Source organism: Sus scrofa, chromosome X (assembly GCF_000003025.6).
Source record: "Sus scrofa isolate TJ Tabasco breed Duroc chromosome X, Sscrofa11.1, whole genome shotgun sequence".
Lineage (NCBI taxonomy): Eukaryota > Metazoa > Chordata > Mammalia > Artiodactyla > Suidae > Sus > Sus scrofa.
In genome coordinates, this window is record NC_010461.5 from 111,490,238 (window position 1) to 111,505,856 (window position 15,619).

General features: G+C 42.9%; 1 protein-coding gene across 1 annotated transcript in view; it reads left to right on the forward strand.

Moving 5' to 3' along the window:
* The window catches only part of ADGRG4 (adhesion G protein-coupled receptor G4), a gene marked incomplete at its 5' end in the record, with an annotated part of 43,457 nt that continues 28,144 nt past the window's right edge, over nt 307–15,619 (forward strand). Inside the window, 21 exon segments of the mRNA XM_021079872.1 lie at nt 307–755; nt 757–1,085; nt 1,088–1,242; nt 1,244–1,441; nt 1,443–1,665; nt 1,668–1,796; nt 1,799–1,869; nt 1,872–2,392; nt 2,665–2,875; nt 2,878–3,025; nt 3,028–3,057; nt 3,060–3,471; nt 5,018–5,124; nt 7,429–7,495; nt 9,327–9,361; nt 10,596–10,653; nt 12,704–12,716; nt 12,718–12,790; nt 12,793–12,867; nt 15,045–15,128; nt 15,131–15,180. Of these exon segments, the coding sequence (XP_020935531.1) occupies nt 307–755; nt 757–1,085; nt 1,088–1,242; nt 1,244–1,441; nt 1,443–1,665; nt 1,668–1,796; nt 1,799–1,869; nt 1,872–2,392; nt 2,665–2,875; nt 2,878–3,025; nt 3,028–3,057; nt 3,060–3,471; nt 5,018–5,124; nt 7,429–7,495; nt 9,327–9,361; nt 10,596–10,653; nt 12,704–12,716; nt 12,718–12,790; nt 12,793–12,867; nt 15,045–15,128; nt 15,131–15,180 (3,438 nt within the window).

The following is a 15,619-nucleotide window of genomic DNA, read 5'->3' on the forward strand; positions in this document are numbered from 1 at the left end:
ACATGACAGAAATGTCCCCATCAAAGATTCCTCTTAGCAGTTCCCATGGTGGCACAGCAGAAATGAATCCGACTAGTATCCATGGGGAGGCAGGTTCGATCCCTGGTCTTGCCCTGTAGGTTGAGGATCCGGTGTTGTTGTGAGCTGTGGTGTAGGTCACAGACGTGGCTCGGATCCCCCGTTGCTGTGACTGTGGCGGAGGCCGGTGGCTACAGCTCTGATTCAACCCCTAGCCTGGGAACCTCCATATGCCGCGAGTGTGGCCCTAAAAAGCAAAAAAGCAAAAAAAAAAAAAAAAAAAAAAAAAAGATTCCTTTTATTTCAGACTCCCAGAGAACTTCATCCTTGAAAATAACAGATACAGGATTTGCTGGGACCACAGACATTTCCAGTCAGCAAACACATTCACTTTCAGAGACTCCATTTGTGACGCCACCTAATGGGATTTCAGCTTCATCTCCCACTTCTGGGAGGACACAGACTCCAGCTACCTCGACCTCAAGTAGCACAGTCCACGTTTCAGAAACAGCTGCCAGTCTTGGGAAAACAGCCCTTCCTGCACAAGCTCTGACAATTACCACACTTTTGTCTCCTGAAAAAGAGAGCATGCATGCCCTCTCAGTAGCTACTCCCAGGACTGAGAAGATGACAGCAAGCACCGCCTCTGGGACTCACCCTGCCTCACACCCACAGGAAACTTCACCTGTGGATACGGTATCTTCCAGAACAACCAGGATATCGGATCCTGTAAACATCGACTCTTTCACACTCGCCTTCACCTAGGACTCAACCTGCGGGGTCTTCAGTTGCCTCCTCCATTTCTGAAAGCACGCAGACTCCTCTGAGTCCCTGTCTTTCCACAGCTCGACTGTCTAGTACCGGTTTTCCAGCTCCCTCTCCCGACAGGATCACCATAGCCCTTTCTACGCCAAGCATACCTATGGCGCTTCTCGGGCAAATGTCTGTGGCAACGTCCATTCCTATCTCCCAGATGGCCTCGTGGCCAGTTAGTGTCACTGCCTTCACCTCCCCAAGAATTTCTGGCACTCCCACGGTACTAATGACTACATCTTCTAAAACAGCCCACCAGGATGTCTGCAAAGTCCCTCTGTCGCCACATCTGGGCCTGTTTCTGAGATGTCCTCAGTGTCAGTTAAGGACTCTGCTTTCCCACCTCCAGCTGTCTCTTCTCACGCCTCCACAGCAGGTGGCTCGTTCCATACTCTGTTGTCTCCAATGACCCTCAGCCTGCTATGACCGTACACACATTGCGACATGGGATGCCACACCTGTGACATATCCTGGGCCTACTTCCAAAAGCGTAGTGGCTTCCTCTGCTTTCACTACTTCAGAAATAACAGAGGTCTCCTCCGGGATCACACCTACATCCTTTTCCTCCCCAGAAGAGCCAACGTCCCCCTCTGTGAAAACCGTGCCAACCCACTATTACCGCTGGGATCGCGACTCCTTTCACAGGCACCCCTCCCTCTTTTCCATTCGGTTCTAAGGACACTGAAGCTATTTCTTCCATTCCAAAGACCAAGTCTTCACCTTTTCTATCAACAACCCAACAACCATCACAAGGGTACGAGGCCACCATTTTGGGCATATTCACTGAGATTACTAACAGCTCTCTGTCTACTGTAAGTGGTGGTAAAGTAACAGCTCTACAAATACTTACTTCAGAACCACTGCTCCTGAAAGTGTGCTTTCATCTACTCCTTCAGAAAACCTCCATACTTCCTTGAGTATTCAGGTTTCGCCATCTTCGACTAGCCTTAAGAGCACTCCCAGACCCAAAAAAGTGTAAAAGCTACGACTTACTTTTCTTCGAATACAGAAAAGAGGACTTCCTTGTCAGAAGATACTCCAACAGCCAAACTAATAAAAGGCATCACGCCTGGGAATCAGCTGTTTCATACCCTCCATGAAGGCCATCCAGGGCAACCCTACTCTCTTTGACCACATTTATTTCTTCACCTCATAGTACTGAAGCCAAGGTCTCTGCTCCAAAGATTTCTCTTCCTCCTACATCCCAAATTGTTGAATTTCCAGTTCTGGGAATAAGAACTACATCTAGTAACACCCAGACTCTGCTTATGACTTCCTGGAACACACCCACAGTTGAAGATTCTCAATTTCCAACTTCTACCGCTGCTCATGTAACTACACTCAATGAGACGGAAACAGAGAGTCCTCACCTTGCTCCAGAGTCTTCGTCAACACTCACAGCCTCTCAAACTGGTCTTGTATCTGGAGACATTATGGCAACATCATCGATGTCCACAATAGGAATTCTTCCTACCATGGGGATGTCTGCGAGCCCTTCATCAGTATCTTCACCATCTATCCCTACTATTTTGGCCGACGTTAAGCACACCTTTTTTTTTTTTTTTTTGGTCTTTTTGCCATTTCTTGGGCCACTCCCACGGCATATGGAGGTTCCCAGGCTAGGGGTCAAATTGGAGCTATAGCCACCCGCCTATGCCAGAGACACAGCAATGCGGGATAGAGCCACGTCTGCCACCTACACCACAGCTCACGGCAATGCCGGATCCTTAACCCACTGAGCAAGGCAGAGGATCAAACCCGCAACCTCATGGTTCCTAGTCCGATTTGTTAACCCCTGAGCCATGACGGGAACTCCCGAGCACACATTTGAGAAGACAAATCTGTAACTCCTGGGACCACACAGCCATCAAATCCTTCTGGTGCTGCTTTAGGAACTATCATTTCAAAGGCTACTACTTCACCCATGCTGACTTGGATCTTATCTAGTGTTCCTTCAGGTTCCCCTCTGGCATCTGTATCTGATACTCCTCACATTATAACCTCCTTTCCAGGAAAGGTGTCAAAATCCACATTTCTGACTGACCCAAAAAAGTGTAAAAGCTACGACTTACTCACCAACTCACTAAGCTGACACTACCCTTTGCTGGTGTAAGTGCCACACTCACCCAAACCACCCCTACACCTACAGTGGGCAATGTCACTACTGGCTTCCCAACTTCTTTCCCTATGTCTATAAAACCACAGATGACAGTACCTACATTTCCAAACCCCTGGATCCTTCTCCAGAATCACTGTGACCATCAACTCCAAGACAGTGTCTTAAGCTCCATCCTTTAGCTGAATGAGTAAACAACATCCTACAATTGACCACACCCTATCTATTGGTTCCAGGCTTCCTCCTAGCCCTACAACAACATCTACATGGAGAAGAACCCTTGCTGCATCAACACCCCCTACTTTAGCTGTTTCTAAGCCGACACAGGACTCCCTTCTAAATATAGCCACCACCACATCCACTGCTCCTGGAGCCCCATTTCCACTCAAATCCGCTGGAGTAACACATCCTTTTACAGCATCTGTATCTTCACTACCCTGTTCCTCTTTTGAGACAACTTGGCTAGACTCTACACCTTCCTTTTTAGCTATGGAAACTTCAACGCCCTCTAATGCCATTAAATCCAAAGATATGTTCCACAATGTGTGTGGCATAACTGAATGCATGCACAATGGGACATGTGTTCTCCAAGGTAGCCAGTTCTCTGAAGGCAGAAAGGGAAAGCGAAGGGTGCAGGTGTTTCGTATCTCCCTCAGACAGTGGCTACCATGAGGACCTTGTCCAAACACAGAATTCTCTAGATGTCTTGCTTACCTTTGCTTCTTTGAAATATGGTGCCAGTGTATCTTTTCACTCAGTATATTTCTTTTTTTTTTTCTAAGAGTAATGTTAATTTATTTGATCAGTAACTTTTTTTTTTTTGCCTTTTAGGGCCGCTCCTGCAGCATATGGAAGTTCCCGGGCTAGGGGTCGAATTGGAGTAGCAGCTGCCGGTCTGCACCACAGCCACAGCAACACAGGATCTGAGCCACATCTGCAACTTTAACCACAGCTTGTGATAGTTAGTGCCGGATCCTTAACCCACTGAGTGAGTCCGTGGATCAAACCCGCATCCTCATGGATACTAGTCAGTTTCTTAACCTGCTGAGCTACAACGGGAACTCCTCTCTCAGTATATTTCTAAACCTCATTTCCATCCATTTTATTCTTGATGCTCTGACTCTGACTCTGCCACTGTGAACTGGATCAGGAACCCAGTTCCTTCCCTATAAAAGGATTATGCAGGCTTAGGTCAGACATGTTGACCACATACCAGAAAACCCCAGAAGATACTCTCGCTTGCCCTTTTGGAATCCTTTTTACATGGGTCTCAGTCATTTTGACACTCCACCTCCAGCTGGCTTCTAGTGCTTATCTGTGGCCAGGGAGTATTTGCCTTCCAAATCATTCAAATGTCAGGTTTTCCTTCAACTTTTAATATTCCAAGATTGAAATTTGATAGCACAGATAAGGAAAAGAGGGAAATAGAGAAAAGCCTGAAGCATAAAGAAGGGCACAGGAAGAAATAAGTATTTTCTCAGTACAAATCAATCTATTTGTGAGATAACTTTAGCTTGGCCATCAAAAGGACCAGAAATCTGTCAGCCAATGAAAATTAGGATTTGGAGGGTTTGTAGAATGTCCATCAGTTGTATAGAAATCAGAGAACAGCCCAAATAATTGAAGCAGAAATGAAATGGGACAGTACATCCTGGTTTGCTTTTGCATATGGAACTGAAATTACTTTTTATTTATTTATTTATTTATTTACTTACTTATTTTTGTCTTTTTAGGGCTGAACCGAGGCATATGGAGGTTCCAAGGCTAGGAGTTGAATTGGAGCTGCAGCTGCGACCTACACCACAGCTCATGGCAACACCGTTTCCTTAACCCACTGAGCGAGGCTAGGGATCAAACCCACATCCTCATGGATCCTAGTCAGGTTTGTTAACCACTGAGCTATGGAGGGAACTCCAGAAAGTACTGTTTCTTGACCTTGTAGTTAAATTAAGCAAAATTTAAGAATGAGACTTAATTGTTTGGTTTCTTTAAAATGAAGAATGGCTTTGACCAAATTTACGGAAGTTAAATTTCTTGAACTAAATGGATGAAATTAATCTTACTTTTAATTACAGTTTCTTGTGACAATATTGAAATGAGCTTCTCTGTCTTTGATGAAGAGCCAAGGATCCCTATTACCAGTGTTGTAAAGAAATTTGCAAAAATTGGGTAAAATAATCTTTTGAATATTGATGCTATATATAAAATATGTGCATACATACATTCACATTCACATCACTGAATATATATACTCATGATTAAAACTAGGCTTCACTTTTTTTTCTATTCATAAGACATTTCAGAGCAAGTTGGTTTTGATTTTTTTTTTTTTTTGCTGAAATCTATCCACTTTGTAAGCAATAGCATGAGGATGTATGTGGTTTCTCATAGTGCCAATGAGGATGCTATTATTTTAATTCATTTAGAACTGTGTATTTCCCTCCACTGACACGAATTTTGGGTCTTTGCCAAATTTCCCTATTTGGGGAATGTAGGAGAGATGTGATCACATAGTTTATGCCAATGTACTTCAATATTTTTTGTTTTATGCATTTTCATTTCTTGTCTCTCAGAGTTCCTGCTGTGTGCAGTGGGCTAACAATCAGACTGCAGTGGCCAGGATCGCTGTGGAGGCGCAGGTTTGATCCCCAGCCTAGGAACTTCCATATGCCACAGGTGCAGCCACAAAAAAAACCCTTAGTTTCTTCTCTCTTTTATACAGTAAATGTTTTATTTATCCTTACATTTTTCTGATAGTAAGAGTAACACCTACTCTCTGTAAAAAAATTCAGACACTGAAATCTGAAACCCAGAAAGTAAATGTCCCCCCGCCAATATCACTTCTTGTATTAACTTCTCTTAACAGATTGAAGTATATTCTTTTAGATTTTTTTCTATACACATAATAACAGTGATGTATGTATGTTCTTTTACAAGAGTCATTGGAATCATACTAATTTTGCTACTCTGCAACTTGCTTTCTTTTCCCTTAACTCTGTATCCTTGAGCACATTCATGCAGGTAAATATAGATCTACTTCATACACTTTAATAGGATTTCACCAGATGGTTGTATTGTAATACTTCTTTTTAATCCAGACATCCTTTGGTGGATATTAGGTTGTTTCTATTTCTTTATCTATATGGAAACAATAATGACCATCATGCCCTTGTAATACATTTGGGGGGGCGCACTTGAGTATTTCCATAGAATAAATTTCTAGAACTGGAATTGCTGGATCAAAGGGCATGAATATTTCACATACTTGTTGGCTGCACCTGTAGCCTGAAGAAGTTCTGGGACTGGGAATCAAACCTGCGCTGCAGCAGTGACAACACTGGATCCTTAAGCCACTGCATCATCACATTTTAATGGCTGTCACTAAGTGGCCTCCCAGATAGGCGATACCAACTTGCACCCCCACCAATAGTAAATGATGATGCCCGTCTCCCTCTCTACCCATCAGCATTTATTTTCAAGTATATACTACATGATTCTAAATGCTTGAAAACGGGTGGGGTATTCATCCACTAGGGCTGCCATAACAAAATAGGATGCACTAGGTGGTTTAAATGAGACATTCTTAAAATTTAAGTATAGTTGATTTACGACATTGTATCAGTTTCAAGTGTACGATAAAGCAATTCAGTTTTTAGAGTAGAGTTGATTTACAGTGTTGTGTCAATTTCTGCTGGACAGCATAGTGACCCAGGGAGATTTTATATATATATATACACATATTCTTTTTCTCATACAATCCTCTATCATGGTCTATCCCAAGAGATTGAATATATTTCCCTGTGTTGTAGAGTAGGACCCCATTGCTTATCCATTCCAAATATGATAGTTTGCATCTACCAACCCCAACTCCCAGTCCATCCCATTCCCTCCCCCCGGGATTCAGTTTTATATATGTGTTTATTTATTTTCTTACAGTTCTGGAGGTTGGAAGTCCAAGATCTAGGTGCTGGCAGGGGTGGTTTCTGGTGATACCTCTCTCTTGGGCTTGCAGATGGCCACATCCTCACTGTGTGATGCCTTCTGTGTATGTGTGTGTGTGTGTGTGTGTGTGTGTGTGTGTGTGTGTGTGTACAAAGAAAGAGAGATCTCTGGTGTCTCTTCCTCTTCTTATAAGGGCATCAGTCCTATTGCTTTAGGGTTCAACCCTCAGGCCCTCATTTAGCCTTAATTACCACCTTAAAGGTCCTATTTCCAAATACAGTCACATTAGGGGGTAGAGCTTCAACTTACGCATTTTGGGTGGGGCACCGTCCAGCCCATAATAGTAGGTAAAATGTAAACTGAAAAGTTGAGTGAGGCAGAGGAAACTTTGAACCAACTGAGAGAGTGCAGAATCCTAACCACTAGACCACCAGGGAGCGTCTGAACCAACTGAAATAATGAGTGCATCACATCATCTAAGGCAACTTTGCAAGGTAAAGAAAGAGGAGCAGGAATACTAAAATTGATAGGTCTTTTACAGTTGAATTCTCTATTTCAGGAAAGTGGATTTGCTCTTGCTAATCTGGCTATTCAAATTCGAAGCAGGTATGTGAGTGGCATCTATTGTGGATCCGTCTGTTCTTGTCCCTAGGGGATTTCCTTGCTTTTGGACTGATTTTAAGGGACTGCAGCATCTTCAGTTGCATCTTCACTTCTGAGTGTAGGTTCTCTTTAGGATGAGGAAGAACCCTGTATTCTTACTGTAGGGTGTAAAGCCAATGGGAGAACAGAACAGAGGAAAATAAATAGGGGAAACACTGGAATTGGACCCGGTTACAGGTTACCGGTTACCTCTAATGCCCCTTTGAGTTTTAAAATGCTATGATTCTGTGACTTAGAAAAAAAAATCATGCCTTAAAAGGGATGAAAGCCTAGGGGATGGCCAATGCCTGAGGATTTATTTATTTATTTTTGTTTTTATTTTTAGGGCTGCATCTGTGGCATATGGAAGTTCCGAGGCTAGGGATCAAATTGGAGCTGCAGTTGCCAGCCTATGTATGCCACAGCCACAGCAACGTGGGATCTGAGCAGCATCTGCGACCTATACCACAGTTCACTGCAACACCGGATCCTCAACCCACTGAGCGAGGCCAGGGATTGAACCTGCATCCTCATGGATACTAGTTAGGTTCATTACCACTGAGCCACAACGGGAACTCCAGGTCTTTTATTTCCAGATAATGCACTTTCAAGAATTAGAAATATCGAGGGAGCTTGAAATGTTTAAAGTGGGGAATGCTGACTAGTTCAAAACTTGTCTGGGGCACAGATTTGGAGAGATGATTGCAGTGAAATTGGCAGGCGCTGAGTAGTATCCGGAAGACCATGACCAAGGCAACTGGTCATCTGAGAGGTAGTTCCCTGCTCTGGCCCTGCACATACACTAGTCCTCTGTTCAAGGGACATCCAGAGGAATCCCTTTGGAAATAAGATGGTTCTGGTATACTGTGGTAAATCGATTTTAAAAATGTTGAACATGGCTGCCTATCTTCCACACACTGAGATTTTGGCTTCTTAAGCATGCGCAAATATAAATAGTTTCAAGAAGGTTCATGGAAAGTAATGGAAGTAAATTCATGATAGGTTATTAAGAGAAAACTGGACTTTTTTTTTTTTTTAAACTGTGTCTATGGAGTTCCTGCTGTGGCACAGTGGGTTAAGAATTCAGCTACAGCATCTCTGGTTACTGCAGGGCTGAGAGTTTGATACCCAGCCTGGCGCAGTGGGTTAAAGGATCTGGTATTGCCACAGCTGTGGCATAGGTCACATCGCAGCTGCAGCTCGGATTCAATCCCTGGCCCGGGAAATTCCTTATGCTATGGGTTCGACCATAAAGCAAAAACAAAACAAAAACAAACAAAACTGTGTCTATGATTTTTCCCTATTACAAAGGTAATATGTGGCCATTGTAAAAATCTTTTTTTTTCTTTTTAGGGCTGCACCTGTGGCATATGGAGGTTCCCAGACTAGGGGTTGAATTGGAGTTACAGCTGCCGGCCTACACCACAGCTCACGGCAACGCCGGATCCTTAACCCACTGAGCAAGGCTAGGGATCAAACCTGTGTCCTCTTAGATGCTAGTCGAGTTCACTAACTGCTGAGTCATGACGGGAACTCCAAATTTTTTTTTTTATTATACTTGATTTACAGTGTTCTGTCAATTTCTGCTGTACAGCAAAGTGACCCAGTTTTTTATATATATATATTTTTTTTTCTTTCTTTCACATTATCCTCCATTGGAGCCTTAGTATTTTTCAAATTCCAAGCTAGGGGAATTCTACTGTTCTGCCTCAGAGCTGTCTTCCTCCTAAACTTGTTCCTTCATGTATTTGATACTATAATTCATTTTCTATAATTTTTGATGCTTTTGATACAGAGAAACTACTGAGGAAGAGATAATAATGGACCAAACATTTGTAAGTAATTTTTCAAAACATACCTACTTGTAACTCATCCTATACTTGATTAGATACAGGTCAATAGCTCTTCCATCCAAGTGTATATTATCAGGCAAAGTTCAGTTGTGATAAGTGCAGGTCAAATTACATGACTTTCTTTGGGATCTGCATGAGAAGCCGCTAAGAAAACCATGTTTTGCTCTTCTGGACTGTCTATATGGTAGTTGTTTGAGGCACATCTTGTGGGCTATGGGAGTGTGGAATGATTTGGAGGTCGTAAATGGTAAACAGAATTTCTTGGTGGTAGACATCTTGGAAAAAGGCCTGCTTTTTCCAAGAGTGATGCAATTGTTTGCAAGACATTCACATAATAAATTCACTTTTTATTCCTATAGATTTAAAGTGTAACAAAACTATCTTCCATCATCTTCTCTAGTGCCTCACAGCTTTATGACGTTAGACTCTGAAAGGATTAGTAAGCACACAGGTTTTAAGGTATTTAAACCTGAGATAGATATTTTGACTATACAAAATACAGTCAAGGCTACAGTGCATTCCAAATCACCTGCCATCATTTAAAATATTTTCTGGAAATACCTGAGTCAGAATTTAAAAATTTAATAACATTATAGATAACAGGATATAACTAAACTTTCTCGCAATAGGTGAGTGTAAAAGCATTTTGGAGATAATGTGGTCCCCAGAGTTAGGCTGCCTGAGTCAAAATCCCTACTCTTCCACTTCCTGACTGTGAGACCTTGGGCAACTTAAACTCCCTGTGCCTCAGTTTCCTTATTTGTAGAACGGGGATAATAATATTACCATTCTTCACAGGGCTGGTGGGAAGATGGAATGGGGTCATTTACAATATAGCACTTAGCACAGTACACAGAGCATAGTCAAATCTTGCTGGTATTTAACATTGTCATGTTTTTAATATCACCATGTTCGGATGATCTAGAGCCTGAAGGCTTTGACTCTGCTCCCAGTTCTGTGACTCATCAGCTGTGGGCTATTGGGCACATTATTTAATGTCTCTGAGACTAGAAAACAGGGTGAGCCTCCCTCTATTACCCACCCAGCTGTGTTGGTGTCAGGACTAAGTGCGTTGATGTTTTTGAGAGTGATTTGTAGATGGCAATGGGTTACATAAGTGTAAAATATAATTGTGATTGTGCTTGTTAACGATAAGCCCCATAGGCAGTTTTGACATTGGTTTAAAGATTTCGGTGACTACGTACTTTCGCGTTACCTGGAACAGAGACAAGAGCAAGAAATGGCTACAATTTCCCATGTACCATGCAGGTGGGAGCTGAGTTTATTCATAGCTGGTACATTTAGTTCTGATTTTCCTTCCATTTAATTCCACATGTGCATCCTGTCGGTCAGAATTGTCAAAAGGAGATCAAAGTACCTGGCGGTTATTTTACAGGTGCTGTAATTGTGCTGTCGTCATCATGAAAGAAGTTGTTTTGCTTGGTCATGGCACAGCCTAGCATTCTGCCTACTGACTCTTTGTAGTGAAGAGAACATGGGGTCCAAAGTTGTCATCATTTGGGGATGGGGCAATAGTGTTTGTTGTTGTGGGAGAAAAAAGCCCATGAAATACTCAGCAGGGAAAATGAAAAACAGCGTGGAAAGCAGCCTTGGTCCCATTCCAGTCATGGTCCAGCTCCTCCGGGAACACTGGCTGTTGCCGGTCTGCCTGATGCAACTCGAAACAGGACATATAGGAGTTCCCATCATGGCTCAGCGGGTTAAAAATCCTCCCAGTATCCATGAGGCTGTTGGTTCAATCCCTGGCCTCTCTCAGTGAGTTAAGAATCTGGAGTTACTGTGAGCTCTGGTGTATGTAGGTCACAGATGCTTCTCGGATCCTGCGTTGCTGTGGCTGTGGTGTAGGTCGGCAGCTGCAGCTCCAATTCGATCCCTAGCCTGGGAACTGCCATATACAGCAGGTGCAGCCCTAAAAAGACACAAAAAAAGGGACATATAGCCATGGAAGGCTTATGGAAAGGTCATTATTAAAATATTCAGGGTGCTAAGAGGAGAGGGTCTGTTGCAGCAAGAGAAGAGGCTTAAAAAGGAGTTTTCTTCATACTGTTAAGATGAGAGCTGAGAAGAGACAGGCTACCAGTGGGATGGTAGGATGAACAGGGACTTCACTACCTGGGGCTCAGTGGGGGCTGACACGGCTTCCATTAGACATAGAAATTTTGAGTAAAAACAGGCACATCTAACGTTTCAAAGCTGGTACGAAATATAGGAAATGTGTTCCTAAAAAAGATGTATTTACAAATGGAACTGGAGAACAGGCAGAGGTAAGTCTGTGAATCCGAAATGTCCTCTGTAATGGAAGAACAGAGGAATTTTGAATGGTTGAGGACTTCGCTACAGAGGTTGAGGTTAAGGACAGCCCTTTTCTTTCCGAACATATCTTTTAGTGGTTAGGCTATTCAGAAATGAGATATTAGGTCTGTGTGACCTTGGCTAAGGCTCAGTTCCTTCATCTGTAGAATGGGGGTGATAATAGCACTACATCATACGACTCTTGTGAAGACAACTTGAATTAAAACATGCTAATGAGAGCTCTACAAATGTTGGCTACTATTCGTTTTGTTTGTTTTGTTTTTTTCAGGGCCTCGCCTGCAGCATATGGAAGTTCCCAGGCTGGGGTCGAATCAGGGCTATAGCCGCTGGCCTACGCCACAGCCACAGCCACAGCAACTCGGGATCCAAGCCTCTTCTGTGTCCTACACCACAGCAATGCTGGATCCTTAACCCACAGAGAGAGGCAAGGGATTGAGCCTGTGTCCTCATGGATGCTAGTCGGGTTCGTTAAGCCCCGAGCCACGACAGGAACTCCGAATGCTGGCTACTATTCTTATCATCATCATCATCATTCTATTATGGAAATAGGCCTTCTGTAGAACACATCTTTATAGACTAATTGAGCGTGTGCCTGTTTGCCTCATTGCGGTAATGATGGGTAAATTAGAGACCAGAGGGATAAAAGGTTTTCTGTGAAGTAATAAATCCTGAGTACTCCATCTTCTCTATTAATTATCACGAACTTGTAGAAATTGCATGGCTAGTTAATTTTAACATAATGCAAATGTTGCTGATGGTTCTTTTGAAAATGGGTTTTGAGTTGTTTTGGATATGAGAACATTTATCAGATAACTGGGATATGCTGTCTTCCATCATTTCTTAAGACTTGCCACTTAATAGCTATAAAATGCTTGGTATTTATGGACTACTAATTAAGTCATCTGCACAGAATTTCAGCTCCACAGGCCAAGATGCACTCTGTGGCCATAACTGCATCATCTTTCTTTTGTGCTCTGCCTTTTAGCTGTGTTTGTCAGAGTCATCATAAAGACCAACTCTTCTTTAGCACCCATTGAGCTGATTATCAGGATCAAAAGTAAAACACATGGCAACTCACGCATGCAGACGTCACACAAGATCAACTGATATTTTTAGTAAAGTCTGAACACATTGCAGTGAAAAAACTAGGTAATTTGGGGGTGGGTTTTTTTTATCCCCTTTGTTATAAAAGCTCCAGATGCATCCATAGATCCTCACAAACTATTCCATTTAGAATGGAGAAGCAATGAGGTCCTACTCTATAGCACATCTATTAACACTAACTTGATCCAGTCTCTTGGGAGAGACCATGATGGAAGAGAAAATAAAAAAGGGAGTGTATATGTGTGTATGACTGGGTCACTTTGCTGTACAGCAGAAATTGGCACAACACTGCAAATCGACTATACTTTAATTATAAACGAAAAAAATAAGTTTAAAAACAAACATAGTAAGAGATCCTGTGTTCAGAGGGGGAGAGAAACTGTCTTCAAGCTCCTTCCTTTCCACATCCTCAGGGCTCACCTGTCCTGACAACCTTTCTACCTGGAAGAGCTTGTTAAAAAAAACAGGATGCCAGAGGGCTTGCCAGAGACCATTGATCAGCTCTGGACATCAGCGGTGGCCGGCCCATCAATGGAGTGGGAAGGCTGTCTCTCTGGCTTAAATATTCAGAGATCTGGCATGCTCCTTCTTTACACGCAATAGCTTCCCAGTAGATACTTGCTGAGTTCTTGATCCATTCGGTCAGCCTCTTCATCTCAGAAAGTGATCCAGGAACAGTCCAAAATTTCTCGGGCTTCTTCTTTTTGGATTAGCAAGGCTTTAATGGGAAAAGAGCAAGTCTACTGGGCCACACCGCACCCTTCCCGTTGCCACCCACTCTCTTCCTTTTTCCTGGGAGACTGAGGGGAAGATTCGGGGCTAACCCAGATAACACAGAAATTTTAGAAGGCACAAGCTCAGCAACAAGCTCAGGAAGTGGCAGAGGGCAGGCTGAGATCGCGCAAGGATGAGTGTGACGTGGGAGGCAGGGAAGTCTTGAAGCCACGGACAAAGCCCACTGTGCACATGGCGCTAAGGAAGGTGTCTGAGAGCGAGAGGAAGGGAAAGGAGTCTTCCACCTTCTGCAGGGATGTGACCTCTGAGCCCTTGGAACTCCGAGTGGATTCAAAAAGAGGACAGGTAGCAGGGCTGGATGCTTACCTGTGAGCTTGGCAATCACAGCTCTTGGTTACCACAAGTATGAACCAAAATCCCTGCAAGCTTTTAAATTCATGGGGTGGAAGGGTCCGATTTGGATGTCAGTTCCCCTCCATGTTTTCCTATTTTTTTTTTCTTTTTCTTTTTCGGCTGCCCTGTGGCATATGGAGTTCCTGGGCTAGGGATCAGATCCGAGCCACAGCTGTGACCTAAGCTGCAGTTGTAGCAACATGGGATCCTCTAACCCACTGTGCCTGTCCAATATCGAACCTGCGTCCTCATGCTGCAGAGACAGTGCCTTTCCAGTATTTTGGTATTTTAACCGGTGAAGCTGATATCTGTTAACACTAAAATTCCAAAATAAGAAAACAAAAACAAAAACAAACAAAAAAAACACGGAGAGAGGAGGCTGGGATGGCTGGGCAAGGCTGGCTAGCCGGCTCCTCCAGTCACTCTGTCAACACCTGACAGAAAGATTTCTGGAACCAGGATCACAAACCCCCTGGGTGGTCAATAAAACCTGGGACCTTAAACTTAGCCCGGGCTACAAGACTTGGCAGCAAAACCTTGCCTTCAACACCAACACCAGAACAGAGGTCCCTTGTCTATATTATTGACAATGGATACATCGAGTTTCCTAAAACCAAATCTACCCCAGAGTCCATTAAGGAGGAGCTACCAGAAAGAGAAGCTGACCTATACTCCTGTCATTGCACCTCAGGCTGTTAACAATTGCCTTCGAAAGGACAGCAATTGGCAGATATGGACATTTGACTTGCTCTACACCCCTTTCTGTGGCTTGATTTTTTTCAATGCCTATGTACCACTAAAAAAAAAAAAAAAAAAAAAAAAAAAAAAAAAAAAAACCAAGGCAGAAAAACTGTCCCATCAACTGATAGTTTTAATGCAAAGGACCAAATGTGAGGCTGTACTGGGAGCCTTATTTTTTTACAAAGACTTCATTTAATGCTATTTTCAGCCGGATTTAAATTGCCTAGTAGAAAAGTTTTCCCCTTTTATTTGTGATATTTATGTGCAAGGTAATAATGATGGGTCATAATGGATGTTCACGAAACTTTTAAGTGCCTTTTGCCCTTTCAAATGTGCATACATTTTCTCTGTAGATCCCGGAAAGTGCAAAGCTGCAGAAACAGCCTCTCAATACAAAGGGACATATAAGTGGCTCTTAACCAACCCTACCGAGGCAGCCCAACTAGATGCATAAAAAATGAGGATGGAAACGCTGCTAGAATCTCTTATGTACCAGCCAAATTCTAATTGCTAGTTCAGATACACAAAGATCTGCTTAATTGGGGCATGTTTCCATGTCGTTTGTCTAAGCGTGCTCCCTCTCTCTCCCTCTACTGCCCATCTTCCTTTCTTTCTTCCACCTTTTGGACCCACTTAAGCATACACATGCTGCATAATAACATTCCAGAAAAATTATCAAGAGGACAAAAGAGAAAAAAAAGGCACCCATAACCCCACCACCTGAACACAGCTGTTTTTAGTTTGTTTTATTTTTCCATCTAGCCTTTTCACCATATGCCTTTTAAATTTTGTGTAGTGGTATTCACTGTCCTTATTGCAATAATGTCATTTACCCTTTCACTGAATGGTTTATCAAACATTTTCTATGCTTTACATTCATCTTCTTAATGACCATTTCAAAAGACTGCCTCAGAAGCGACCTCGTTGA